Here is a 15,182-nt window from a genome sequence, read left to right as displayed (position 1 = left end):
TAATCACCCCCTATGGCGTAACTATTCATCCCATATGCGTGTCCACTGACCCCTTTATCACGTAAAATTGCTTGTTATTAGTTTTTTGCAAAAATAATGCTTCTTTATTGAGCAAATTAGTGATATTATTTATTATTTAGGTACTACAGATACTATATTGCCAGGTTAGCTAACTTTTACTTAGTTAATGTCAAAACATTTACCGCTAGAACAAAGTTCAGACAGGCTTCATTTCTTACCTCGGCGAGACCTTACTTTAGAGTCAAATAAATCTAACTTTTAGGCAGTTTGATTAAGTTCTTTTGGTATCAATGTAGAGAATAAATAGTCTACTATATACGCATTCCAAAAAATCTAATTTTAGCGATGTACGTTTTTAAATAAAATAACTTGAAAGAAAAAGTTCAAAATTTTTCTATTCACCCCGCGATTTCTGTTGACCCCGTTTTACGGTACATAGTTTGGAGATTTAAACGAGTTCAGAGGGGCTACCGCGAAAACCGAAATTCGCAAATTGCGGGGATCTTTCTCTTTTACTTCAATGAAGGCGTAATTAGAGTGACAGAGAAAAATGCCTGCAATTTGCGAACTTCGATTTTCGCGGTTATAGCACAGAATACGACGATATGCTACTTTTATTTAACGAAACGCAACCATTTTTTTTAATCTGTCAAATATTTTCAAGTAACGCCAACCTTAAATAAATCTTACTTCATTGAAAGAAGATTTAAAATGGATCTGTTCACTCTCCGTAGAAGTAACAGTGAACTTCCGAACAAGAACAAAATATAACTTTTTATTGAACGCGAATACGTTTTCAGTTTAATTTACATGTCAGACTTTGCCTATTTTATTTTAAAAAGCCAAAACACTTTTACAGAATAGTGTGAGTAGTATACGCTTTTGTATATAAAAGTTTTTCTTGTCATGTTCAAGTTTTTATTGCAGTATTTCTCAAAATTCCCGTTATATTTCGTGATTCTGTTTTTATCATCATAATCTTGCAATTATAACGATTAATTTCCTATATATATTACATGTATACGTTACAATTTGCGAGGGGGCCCAGCAAACGCCTAAGAAAATCGACGATCTCCTTTAAGGACAGTAGACCTTATTAACCTTAAATACGGTAGGGCTTCTGTCAAATTCAAATAGAATCAGTCAAAATACATAAAGATGCATAAAGATGTGTATGTTAGTAGTAAAATTCAACTTTAATTCTAGTAGTTAGAGTTCATAATGTTTTGTCATTATTCTTTATGTGTATCTGGAATATTAAAGAACATTGGCTACTTAGATTGTAATGTGAATAGCAATATAGCAAATATTCATCGTGGCAGTTGTAACTTAGCAACTGTTGTTTTTACGTACTGTCACACAAAAGTAAATGTCGTAAACAGAGATATTATAAGATTATTATTTATTCATTTTAAAGTGTAACCGAATAAAAATAGAGCAAGCATTAAACACGACGATTATTCAAATAGGGAAATTAGTATCCCAATATTATAACACTGGTGGCTTAAAATTTTAGTAGTGTAGTGCTCGAGGCAATTTTAATTTTGTTCACGACATCCATGTCCGCGATTTTGCGATTTCATTTCGCTAAAGATGTGTGGGAGGAACGAGAGCGCATCTACGGAGGTACCTGCTTAGACAAGGCCTGAAATGATTCAGCTACAAAATGGATGGACCCGTATCATGACATCATTACTCATGTGTTAAATTTAAAGAATATCTGGAGCAAACTGTGTACGGAGTCAAAGCTACAGAGCGTGACTCGTAAATAATAACACACTTTCCACACTTGCATTGAAATGTACTACAGTTTTGTTGTGGACAATCTTGATTTTTAAGAGGTTGTTTTGTGAAATAAATGGTATGTTAGATCCCTTTTAATTTTAACACAAATTGTAAAATGACTCTCTGACAAAAACTATTGCAAGTAGGTTATTTATTTTATTTTAAATAAACTATTCTAAAATAAAATAAAACTAAACTAAACTACATCTAAAAAAGGCAAGAGGCTCTGGCTGCGTTACCCCGCTGAACCGCCGGACTGAAGCGTTAAGCTAGCTAACTGCCAGGTCATGTTATTTTTATTTATTGTTTTTTTACTTGTTTTTTGTACCATATATATGATTAAATGGAGTTGAAGTAAAGCTTTTAAATAAATTGTTAACGCAATAGAGTATTCTTCGGTGTATAATGTTTTATTTAACCTGTTCGCCTTACCTACATTTTGTGCCCCATATGCCACGACTTGATACTTATGTTACATATATGTATGGGTTGTTTACGTGCATTTTGTTGCTTGGCGTTGGTTACAATTTTCAAGGTAACATGAATAAGGGCATTAGTAACCGTCTACCTAGTCCTAAAAACATGTATACTTGGTCAAGCAAATCTTGTCAGTAGAAAAAGGCGGCAAATTTAAAAAAATGTAGGCGCGAAGGGATATCGTCCCATAGAAAATTTGAAATTCGCGCCTTTTTCTACTGACAAGATTTGCTTGACCAAGTATATTATAGAAATATGTATGTGGAGAAGATAAGGTAATAATAATATACTCGGTCAAACAAATCTTATCAGTAGAAAAAGGCGCGAAATTCAAATTTTCTATGGGACGATAACCCTTCGCGCCTACAATTTTTAAATTTGCCGCCTTTTTCTACTAACAAGATTTGCTTGACCGACTATAATACGAAGTTCGAACTTTCAATAGGAGAAGCAGAGCCAGCGCTATTATCATTTGTCTTTATCTTAGTCCAGGTTTCATACTCTCAACACTCAGATACAGCTTGGCAAAAAAGAGTAGAAATTAAAAAGTGGCAACACTGTAGTGTCGTCCCTTTCAAACTAATTTCTATAAGAAAACGGGACGACACTACAGTGTTGCCACTTTTTAATTTCTAATACTCTTTTTTGCCAAGCTGTAGTTCGGTTACCATTAACTCGCTGCTATTAAGCTAAAAACCTTTTTCCTGTTTTCATCGTTATATAACGAAAAGATATAAAAATAGGTTATATATTCATTTACACGACTAATTGAATTAATTGCCATCTATCGACGCTTCAATCATTACGATGACATTTTATGCACTTAGCAAATTTACTGCCATCTTTCGATACATACCTAAAACATTGAGAATGCCTTGTGACTAAATTTAAACCATGTTCTTTCACTGAAATGTGTTAAGTATCACCTAGGTCGCCATCTAGTTGAGCATAGGCTAAAGGTATAACGCCATCTGAGCGAGAGTAAATTTTTACGAGGCACGTTTTTTTCTTAGACTTTACACATCTTATACGAAGTTATATATATCTCTGCCACTACCAATAGGGAATATTAGGCAAAGCTCTGCGTAGGTGGCACCTTTGTGGCACATACAGTAAACAAACCACATTGACACATCACACGTCACGTCAATCACATGGCCTACCGCGAAACTAGAAAATCGAAATTTCGTTACCTAATCTCTCTATCACTCTTGCATATTCGAGCGATAAAGAGGCAGATAACTAAATTTCGATTTACGCGTTTACCGGTAGGCCCTTGTTAACAAACCGCCTTGATGCATCGATGTCATATTTTATTGTCTGTGAAAACTTTGTCAAAAAACAGTTTAAGGCACAGTATGTATAAGTTAGTCTATGAATTTACTGAGTCGGTAGTGCTGCACTCTGGCGGCAGAAGTTGTAAAGAGGGACAGACTTACAGTATGTTGTTGGGCGTGGTACTCGTATACCAAATATTACAACCAATACTGGCGTAACGTGGAACGAACGAACTCGAGGTGCAGAGCAGACTTGAGAAATGGCGGCAAAAATTGGAGAATGTTGGCCTGAAGATCAGCAGATCTAAAACAGAACACATGTTCTGCGATTTTGGCGGTCTCTCCAGTTTTGCTGCCATAGAACTCGACGGCGTTACATTGCCGGTCTGCTCCGACTTTAAGTACCTCGGTTCGCTCGTACAGTGCGATGGCGATATTGACCGTGACGTGAAAAACCGGATTAGCACAGGATGGATGAAATGGCGACAGGTCACGGGAACCATTTGCGACGCCCGAATGCCTCTTCGGTTGAAGGGTAAAATTTATAAATCAGTCATAAGACCTGTCGTCATGTATGGATCAGAGTGTTGGGCCCTAAAGGTGACGGATGAAAAGAGATTGCATGTAGCGGAGATGCGAATGTTAAGATGGATGTGTGGCGTGACGAGAATGGATAGGATAAGGAATGAGTATATAAGAGGAAGCCTGAAAGTTGCACCCATAACAGAAAAAGTAAGGGCAAATCGCCTAGCGTGGTACGGGCATGTGATGCGGAGGGATGAAAGTCATGTGACGAGAAAGGTATTACGAATGAATGTGGAGGGAAGTACGAGGAAAGGAAAACCGAGGAAAAGGTGGATGGACTGTGTGAGAGATGATATGAAACGAACGCAAGTGAATGATGAAATGGCGGGCGACAGAGAGGTGTGGAAGAGAAAGACATGCTGCGCCGACCCCAAGTGAATGGGACAAGGGCAAGAGAATGATGACTGGCGTAACGTGGAATCGATGTTGCTCTTGTTGCAGATACTGGTCTAGATGAGTGCTCAGTGAAATCGGAGACGTCTGGCGACGCGATGGGATACGGGGACGTCCGGGGCTGTCCGACCGCGCCGCGTAAGTTATTCATTACAGTCATTACATTAGTTACTACTGCGCCATCTCCGCCGTAACTCGATTAAGGTGGTGGTACTAGTGCTCGCCATGCTAATGCCGAATAGATGACACCACTATTGACAATGACTTAAGTTTCAAGATAATATGTACTAGTACTACCACCTTCACCGGCTTACCTGATGGGACAATGAAGTGGATTATTAGTAAAATAAACAATTTCTTAGAATTCTATTATCTATTCTTACAATAGCAACGCATTAGTATTGGAGCGTCATTATTGACATTCATAACAGTGTAAGCGCCAACGTCCTTAAGGTATATTTACTCAAGGAAGCCGGCACCGACCTAGAGCAGACCTGCAGGCTCGTACAGGAGGACGTCGATGCTGTTGTCAAGTGGTCTCACGATAATGGAATCGTACTAAATGCCGATAAGACAAAACTTATGATAATACATTCTCCATACTTGGTACCTAAAAACGATATCCCATCGATTTTCACTCATAGTTTCCATTGTTTTCATAGTATTAATAACCCCGGAACTTGTAAATGTCAGCCCATAGAAAGAGTTAACAGTTTTACATATCTTGGCATGAAAATCGACGAAAACTTCTCCTGGACGACTCATGTAGATTTCATTAGTAATAAATTAAGAATACTTTTAAGCATATTTTACCATCTTAGTTTTAAAGTTCCTGTTAGCACGTTGAAATGTATTTATACTTCTTTAGTAGAGTCTATTATTAGTTACGGTCTTGACTGCTATGGCCTCACGTTTAAACCAAACAGATAAATTAGAAATGTTACAAATCCGTTTTCTAAAACTACTAGTTAATAAAAAGATAAAATACAGTTGCAAATCTGACTACAGACAATTATTTAAATTATGTAAAATTTTACCAGTGGGAATAAAACTTAAATATATGTTAGCTATAAACAGTCATGGCAGCCAGGAACACAGAGATCTAGTCAAACATAGTCATAATACCAGAGCACTAACTGCGGGCAAATATGAAGTACCTAGGGTGTATAATTATTACGGCGATAGGACACTTAAGAAACGTTTACCCTATTTACTGAATACTTTGCCCGCGGACATAGTCAAAGAGCCCAAAAAAAAGTAGATTTAAAAATAGTCTAAAAAGGTATCTCCTGAATACTCTATAGGAGATGTGTTGTTACCCTACAGAGTATTCATGACATACCTACTTACCTAAGTATTTTAACTCCCAAATGTAAACCTATTATAATATTTAAATGTTATTAAGTATAGTATAGTGAGACTCCACAGTCAAACTAAATGTAGTTTTGTGGAGCATTGTCCTTACAAAAAAGTTGTAACTTCTTGTATAATAAATAACTATAATAATAATAATAAAATAAATTCCAGAGCCTCTATTGATTCTTCATAGGTACGTTACATTCGTACACACAGCAACACTCCTGACTATACATCAGTGGACCTTATTACAAAAGGCATAAGGTACAGGTCCACCGATGTACAGTAAACAGTGTGGGCGACTGTACATACACAGGGTCATTTTTGGACCGTTAGCCATATCGTGGGAGGTGATTACTTGATTAGGTTGCCCGTTTCATACATTTTGGTCGAGTGGATGTCGACATTTTCTATCGTCGTAAATTTAAGAGTTAGACTCTTGTCGGTGTAGCTATCTCCATTTGACTCTATCCAGGGCCGCCTCCTTGATTTCCTTATGCGACATTACAGCTACCTTTTCTTTTATTTGTGTTATGTAGCTTATCCTCGGCCTTCCCCTTCCTCTCTTGCCTGCAATCTTTCCTTCTATTATGTTATTTATATAAGCGTCATGTCGTATAAGATGACCAATCATTTTCCCTCTCCTACTCTCTATTGTCCTCAACAGTTGCCTCCTACTCTTTTTAACACTTCTCCATTTGTGATTCTTTCTGTCCATTTGATCTTTTCCATTCTCCGCCAGCACCACATTTCAAACGCTTCTAGTAGTTCTCTGTCCTTTTGTGTCATGGTCCATTATTGAACTCTCAACGCCCAATATAGCCGACGATAGCAGTTGGAGAAGGTAACTGGTCTACTGGCGCCTCGCTCGAAACCGCAGTCGCCCCAGCCTACTAGATGCCCATGTGCGAAGCCCTCGACGAATATCTTCAACCGCCTCGCGATAAGGAATAAACTACACGATTTAAAAAACTGACTTTTATTTACGCGGTACAAATATAAAAATACTCCTACAACGATTAGGCGGTACAGCTTCGGATCCCTCAGGTCTTCCTTGGTTTTCTTCCTTTGGTTTTCTTCCTTTTGGTTTTTCCTTTTCGGCTGCTCCTGGTGTACTGTACGATCCGAAGCGGTTCCGTCTTACTTTTATACGAAAAATCAAGAAAGAGAGTCACCTACGATAGGGAGATAAAATCATGTCTTAATTCGCGGAATTAATCGGCCTGTGATTGGTCGCTTACGTCATACGGTCATTTTCGGGTGAATTTTCATTATCCCGCTATCGTTCTGCGACTCATATTACATATATCCGATTAATTACTAACTTAAAACTATTACAAATAGTTAACTACGTTCATTAGTTATAAAAACAAACGATAACAAGTTCACTAGTCCTTACGACTTGGCTTACAATAGATAGGAAAGCGGCCGAAATGAATACAATGGATGGTTTATGGCCCTTTTACCGACTCGCAGGCCTTTGTCTACCTGTGACTGCCTTATGATTCTTATCTAACTAGGTGACTAGGTTAACGACCTATAATATCTACAAATATTGTTATGATGTAACTTTAACAGGTTACGAATTAATTAATGAAACGTGTATGTTTCTAAGTGAAAATTACGCTGTATCGGAGCGCTGAGCTCGAATTTGGCCGACCAATGAGAAGCGGTCAGTCTGTCCCTTTCATATTGAGACTTCCTTGTCTTGATCCGCCTTTCTTTGGTTAACCAATGACAGAGCCTACATTATTTTACCAAGTTTATAGTGATTACTTGGGAATTGGGAAATAGGTTTAACCATGTTTTTTCCTAACTTACTGGGTGACCTAAAACTTATTACGAACCTACGAGTTAAATAATGGATATTTTGAATACTTATGACTACTGACAATCTAATCGCGGTTTTCCCTACCTATCAAATAAATCTTTATTGAGAATACAGTCTTAATCGAATTTGATCTTAATCTAACTTATAATTATCCGCGTCTTGTCGTAGCGTCGCTAACATTTTGTCCCCGCAGTCGAAGACTCCTGGTGCATGGGTTGCGACGCGATGACCGCCAGCTTGCAGCTCGGCCTGCGTAGCGTCCCGTGCCTCGTTCTGACGTCTGCGGAGCGAACCCTCCCGTCGGGTCCATGATAGACGGTCTCGACGACTCCTTTGGGCCACACGCTGCGTGGTCCGTTGGGTTCAGAAATGATGACAACATCTCCCGGCTGGATCTGTCGCCCTCCGTCGTCGGATGATTTGCGTGGTGCCAGCAGTGGAAAGTACTCCTTGGTCCAGCGCCGCCAGAAGTGGTCTGCTAGCGCCTGGGCAGCCCTCCATTGTCGCTTGTCGTTTTCTTCGTAAGCGCCAATCATAGGTAAGTTAGCGTTATGAAGTAGAAGAAAGTGCGCAGGTGTGAGACTTTCTTCGCTCTCTGGGTCGACGTTCACGTGTGTTAACGGCCTTCTGTTAACGATATTCTCGATCTCTGCCAGTAGAGTCTCGAACACTTCGGTTTTCGGTGCTCTAGTGTTGAAGGTATAGAGCATCGCTGTCTTCACGGTGCGTACCATCCGCTCCCAGGCTCCGCCTGCAGATGGGTTGCCGGGGGGAATGAATTTCCAATCCATTCGTCGCTGCACGCCGTAGTGTTGCAATTGCGGAAGCCATTGCCTGTAGGCCTCGCGCAGCTCGTTCGATGCCGCCTTGAAGCAGGTTGCGTTATCGCTATACATAACGCTCGGCCATCCTCTTCGTGCGGCGAAGCGCCTTAGCGCCAGTAGAGCGCTATCCGTAGACAGGCTATGTACAGTTTCGAGGTGAATAGCCCGGGTTACTAGGCATGTGTACAGACACACCCAGCGTTTCTCTCGTCGTCGTCCTATGGTCACGTACATAGGCCCGAGGTAGTCTTGCGCGGTGTATGTGAATGGCCTCTGGTAAGCCTGTAGCCGCTCGGGTGGTAGATCGCCAAGGGGCTGCGCTCGCGGTGAAGCTCGACGTAGCTTACACAGCGCGCAGTCTCGCGCTACAGCTTTCACGGTAGGTCGCAGTTGTAATATCCAGTAATGTTGTCGTAGCTGATTTACCACTGCCTCGTTATGAATGTGCGCCATTCGCCTGTGTGCGCGTTGGATCATTAGTCTGGTAAATGAGTCCTTGCCGTCCAATATTACGGGTCGTACCGATGTGTACAACACTGGAGCGTTTCCTAACCTCGTCTTCATTCGCAGCACGCCGTCGTCGCACAGCTCGGGTGCTAGATTGTATATTCGCGATTTCTTGTCCAAATCGCGTCCTGCGCTTAGAGTGCGCAGCTCGTCCGGGAAACTTCTTCGTTGGCTATTCTGTAGCCACATATGCTCGGCTCGCTTTATGTGGTTCACTTGCAGCTGCAGCGTCTTGTTCTTATTTTTCATCTTATCTATGAAAAGTAGAACGTAGGCCGTCGAATTCATTAGCCTATCGTAATTACTGAAGCGTCGTATGTCAGGTAGCACGCTCGACGGATCTGACTTTGACGTAGTAGTAGATAACGTAGTCTCTACTGTGACTCCGCTTTTCCTTTCAGGAAGGTCTTCAGTCGGTCTGTCTATTTCTTGACTCGGCCATTCCACTTCTGGTCGGTGAAGAAATGACGGTCCTTTGTACCATTCGTCGTGAGCGGTGATTTTCCTCGCCGGCTTCACTCTCGTAGCGTGGTCTGCGGGGTTCACGTCGGTTGGCACGTACATCCACGCCCGCCGGTCCGATTTTTCAGCTATTTCAGCCAAACGGTGTGACACGAACGGCTTGTAGTTTCTTGCGTCGTCTTTGATCCATCCTAGCAATACTCGAGAGTCCGTCCAGTAGATGATTTTCTCGACGTTGTATCGTTGCTCCTTTTTAATCGTCTCGGCCAGTCGAACTCCGATTACTGCGGCTGTGAGCTCTAGTCGTGGTACTGACAATACTTTCAGGGGGCAAACTCTGCTTTTGCCCGCTGCTAGGCTGACTCGTACATCTTCTTTGTTCTCGATACGCCAATACGCCACGGCGCAATAGGCTTCAGTTGACGCGTCGGTAAAAACGTGTAGCGTGTATCTCGTAGCTCCGCCCGGTGACTCATACCTTCTAGGTATGCGTAGCGCCGCTACGTGTTTCAGTGCGTTCTGCCACTGAAAAAAGTCTTCAGCTTCTTTGTCTGGTAGCGGTGCGTCCCACATAGTGCCTTTTGTCCAAACTCGCTGAAATATTATTTTAGCGCTGATGACGTAGTGGGCGATAAGTCCCATGGGGTCGTATATGGACATTATCGCGCTGAGAAGTTCCCTTTTTGTCGGCGGCCGTTCTTGCGTCTTCACAGCCTCGGGAACTCGCAGCATTTTCGTGTTGTAGCCCAGAGTGTCCGTCCTAGGGTCCCACGTCATGCCTAGAACTGTAGGTTGACCTTCGCCCAGATGCGTCGGTCCTTGCGCTGCGTGTAGTGAGTGCTCGACGCTTGCCAGCATTCGCGTACTGTTGCTCGCGTAGCCTCGTAGATGAAAACTGCCCTCCGCGTGCGAGTCTCGCACTTGTTGCGATACTCGTAGCAGCTCATCCTCGGTCTCGTACGATGCCACGTAATCGTCCATATAATGATTATTGTGGATGTCGTAGACCGCGTCCGGATATTTGTCCTGGTTGTCGAGCGCGTTCCTATTACGCACCGAATGCGCGAGGAAAGGCGATGACACGTTGCCAAAACAAACTCTGTTTAGTTTGTACACCTGGGGCTCCATATCTCTTCTAGTGCCGCGCCACAGGAAGAGTTGGCTCTGTTGATCTTCTTCTCGCATTTGAATTTGCAGGAACATTTCTTGTATGTCCGCGACCACCGCGAAATTCCATTCGCGGAATCGTAGCAAAATTCCTAATAGGCTTCGTAGTAGGTCTGGCCCCGATAAAATATAGTCATTCAGACTATTTCCTTGACTTTTTGCCGCGCAGTCAAAAACGGCTCTTCCTTTGCCTTTATTTAAATTAAATACATTAAAGTGCGGCAAAAACCAGGTTCGGTCGGTCTGCGGCGGCTCCATGATACGTTCCGCGTATCCTTTCTGTAGTAACTTCTGAATTTGGGCTTCGTAGTCTTCAGCGAAGTCCTTGTTGCGCCGCATTTTCATCTCCAAGTTGTGTAGCCTCGACCGCGCCATTACGTAACTCGGTGGTAGCTTCACGTTGTCCGACGCCCACAGTTGACCGACCTCGTATCGGCCCCCTGCAGTCTTGCGTACCGTAGCGTTGAAAATGTCGATGGCTCGCTGATCGCTCGGACTGACGTTTTCTTTATTCGTTACTCCTAACGCTTCGATCGACCAATGCTTCTTAACTTGATCGATTAATTCGTCGTCCTCTGTGCGGCAATGAAGTACGGTTTGCTCGATCGTGCGAATGATGCGCGGCATTCGCCCAAAAAATACCCAACCCAAGGGTGTCTTCATTGCGCAAGGCTCGTCCTCTCCGCCCTGCCTGATCTCGATGGGAGTCTTCAGGTGGCAGAAATCGCCTCCAATCAGCATCTGCGGTACTCCTGTACCCACGTAGCATTCGTCGCCCAAATCTTCTAAGTGTTTGTGCTTCATCAATTCGGCCTTGTTGAGTGATTGCGATCGTATGCCAAGTCCTTCTACGGTCTTCATGACGATCTCGTGCACGGTGCCTCCTCGCAGCGGTCCCACTTGCGCCTTTACAGTTTGCGTGATAGATGTGTGCTTCAGGTTTCTTATCCCACGTAGACAGAGAGGTTCGTCTTCGCCTACTGCTCCGATTTCATCTGCGACGTCTTGATCTATCATGGAAAGCGTTGACCCGTCGTCGAGGAAAGCGAATATTTGAGCCGTACCCTTCGGCCCCGTGACTGTTACAGGCAGCACCTTCAGTAGCACGTTGAAGTTTGGGGTTGACGACACGTAGACGCGCGGATCGTTGTCCTCTCGTTCTGTAGGCCGCGACTCCGTTTCGGCCGCTGCCGCAAACGATGACGTCACTCTCGGTGAGGCGACCGCTCGATGCGTCGACTGAGCTACCGCTATTGTAGCCCCACTGCTGTTGTTCGCCTGTGTAGGCTCGGTGTGCAGCAAACGGTGATGCGTGTGCGGGCAGCCTGTCACGCCGCACCCTTTCGCGTTGCATTGCGACTTCAAATGTTTCGCGTCCATACATCTGAAGCATATACGATTGAGTCTTGCCCATTCCCATCTAGCGCCTATACTCTGTGCGGCCAGCTTGCGACAATCTGTAGTAATGTGATTGCCACCGCAGTACAAACACGTGCTCTTCGCTGTGATTTGTCGAGCCGCATACGTCGCCTTCTGCCCTCCGCTGCATCGATTTGCGGCCGGAGCTGGAGTGGGGATGGGATAGCGCGGCGCGGGCGCGTTCAGTCTAGCGCCAGGCGCGCGCGCGTACGGTGCTGTCATCGGTCCCTGCGCGCGCTTCGCTGGTGCGCGCGCGTGACAGAATGACATCTCTAGCTCGCTCTCTTCCATCAGAAAATCAGCCAACTGCAGGATCTCGGGGTCGTCGGTATCGCGATGTCTGTTGGCGTAGTCGCACCATCTGCTTCGTAGATGAGGCGATAATCGATCGGTTACTTCCCGTATCAGCATCGGGTTGTCGGCGTAGTGTCTTCTATCTATGTCCATGATAGTAGATACGACGTTCATAATCTTGATCGCAAACGTATTGAGGTCGTTCGCGCTCGGCCCCAACGGTGGCAGTCTTCGTAGGTCCTCGATTGCTTTATCCAAAAGCACCTCGCTTCGGCCAAACTGCTTCTTCAAAATACGTATAACCATGTCTGGACGAGTAGCTGTAGACAGGACATGTGACACGCACATCTTAGCGTCCCCGCGTAACGCCATACGCAGTCTTGCAACGTTCTCGTAGTCGGTGAACTTGTAGCGCTTCGATGTCTCGATGTAGGTATTGTAAAAGCTTCGCCATTCGCTCACATCTCCGAAGAAGTGAGGTAGCTCGAAGATATCTTTAGGTGCTGGACGAGCCGCCATCTGCATCTTCTCGAACAAATGCAGCATAGACTCCGCAACTGTGCCTTCTTGCGTGTGTTGCGTACGCGCCGTGTGCGGCGTACGGGGCTCCTCCGGTGGCGATTCCGATCGCCGTTGACGTTCCTCGCGGCTCGGTGAGCGGCGTCGCATATGTCGCTCGTCCCGCAGAGGCCGTCTAGGAGTCTCGTAGTCCGGTGGTGGCTCGTTGGCTAACCTCTTCTTAACTGGCTCGGTTATAGTCTTGTCATCCTGAGAGTCGTCCATCCACTTCAGGATTCGTTTCTGTTGTGGCTCGATGTCACCCGCATTTGAGACTGCGCCCGTGCTTCCTTCCGCTATAATCTGTGATTTCTGCGCCTCTAGCCTCTTCTTTATTAAGTCGGCTTCGATCCGCAACTCTTTTCGCTGAATTTCTGCTAGACGTTCGCTCGCCTCAAGCTCCACTTGAGATAGCCTTGCCTCGATGACCGTACTAGCGCATGAGTGCACGGACTGAGTAGGGGCAGGTGCATACGGAGTGCTCGACTCCATAGTGCCTCCCTGCTGCGTAGCTGCGACGTCCTTAAGTTTCGTTCTCGCCCGTCGCAGTGGTAACGGTGTGGGCCTCGCAAGTCGTCGTAACCGCTTGCGGAGCTCTCTGCTCCACAGCAGTGTATTTACTTGCGAGGGAGACCCCGGTGGCCTCGTGAAGTCGTCCGCCCTGAGGGAGTGCTGTGGTGCGGCCGCTACGCCAAACGGCTCGGCGCTAGCGGCGCGCGGACGCTCGCTGAGCGCGTCGGACGACGTTACAGGGGTGAGGAGGGGGCGCGCCGCCTCGGCGCCCTCCGACCTCTCGGCGTCCGCGCGGGCAGCCCTCTGAGCCGCTGCCGCGCCCTCCGCTAGGTAACGCCGCCTATCTTCGTCGCTCTGCATCGACGCAGCCTTTCGCGAACGCGTACCGACCATTTTATCGGTCATTTGTGACGTTTCTTCGCAGCAAGTGTAGACTTGAGCACGACGTCCCGGTGCGCTGACAGTAGATCCGGCTCGAAGGACCAGAAAATATTGAACTCTCAACGCCCAATATAGCCGACGATAGCAGTTGGAGAAGGTAACTGGTCTACTGGCGCCTCACTCGAAACCGCAGTCGCCCCAGCCTACTAGATGCCCATGTGCGAAGCCCTCGACGAATATCTTCAACCGCCTCGCGATAAGGAATAAACTACACGATTTAAAAAACTGACTTTTAATTACGCGGTACAAATATAAAAATACTCCTACAACGATTAGGCGGTACAGCTTCGGATCCCTCAGGTCTTCCTTGGTTTTCTTCCTTTGGTTTTCTTCCTTTTGGTTTTTCCTTTTCGGCTGCTCCTGGTGTACTGTACGATCCGAAGCGGTTCCGTCTTACTTTTATACGAAAAATCAAGAAAGAGAGTCACCTACGATAGGGAGATAAAATCATGTCTTAATTCGCGGAATTAATCGGCCTGTGATTGGTCGCTTACGTCATACGGTCATTTTCGGGTGAATTTTCATTATCCCGCTATCGTTCTGCGACTCATATTACATATATCCGATTAATTACTAACTTAAAACTATTACAAATAGTTAACTACGTTCATTAGTTATAAAAACAAACGATAACAAGTTCACTAGTCCTTACGACTTGGCTTACAATAGATAGGAAAGCGGCCGAAATGAATACAATGGATGGTTTATGGCCCTTTTACCGACTCGCAGGCCTTTGTCTACCTGTGACTGCCTTATGATTCTTATCTAACTAGGTGACTAGGTTAACGACCTATAATATCTACAAATATTGTTATGATGTAACTTTAACAGGTTACGAATTAATTAATGAAACGTGTATGTTTCTAAGTGAAAATTACGCTGTATCGGAGCGCTGAGCTCGAATTTGGCCGACCAATGAGAAGCGGTCAGTCTGTCCCTTTCATATTGAGACTTCCTTGTCTTGATCCGCCTTTCTTTGGTTAACCAATGACAGAGCCTACATTATTTTACCAAGTTTATAGTGATTACTTGGGAATTGGGAAATAGGTTTAACCATGTTTTTTCCTAACTTACTGGGTGACCTAAAACTTATTACGAACCTACGAGTTAAATAATGGATATTTTGAATACTTATGACTACTGACAATCTAATCGCGGTTTTCCCTACCTATCAAATAAATCTTTATTGAGAATACAGTCTTAATCGAATTTGATCTTAATCTAACTTATAATTATCCGCGTCTTGTCGTAGCGTCGCTAACAGTCCATGAT

The 15,182-nt window shown here is 44.4% G+C and overlaps 1 protein-coding gene across 1 annotated transcript in view; it reads left to right on the top strand.

Moving 5' to 3' along the window:
* The window catches only part of LOC134803070 (zinc finger protein 135-like), a 42,019-nt gene that overhangs the window by 15,998 nt on the left and 10,839 nt on the right, over positions 1-15,182 (top strand). The window contains exon 6 of the mRNA XM_063775777.1: positions 4,587-4,676. Coding sequence (XP_063631847.1) covers positions 4,587-4,676 — 90 coding nt within the window. The remainder of the gene's footprint in view (positions 1-4,586; positions 4,677-15,182) is intronic.

The sequence above is a fragment of the Cydia splendana genome, chromosome 26, assembly GCF_910591565.1.
Source record: "Cydia splendana chromosome 26, ilCydSple1.2, whole genome shotgun sequence".
Taxonomy (NCBI): Eukaryota; Metazoa; Arthropoda; class Insecta; order Lepidoptera; family Tortricidae; genus Cydia; species Cydia splendana.
This window is presented reverse-complemented; position numbering and strand designations above follow the sequence as displayed.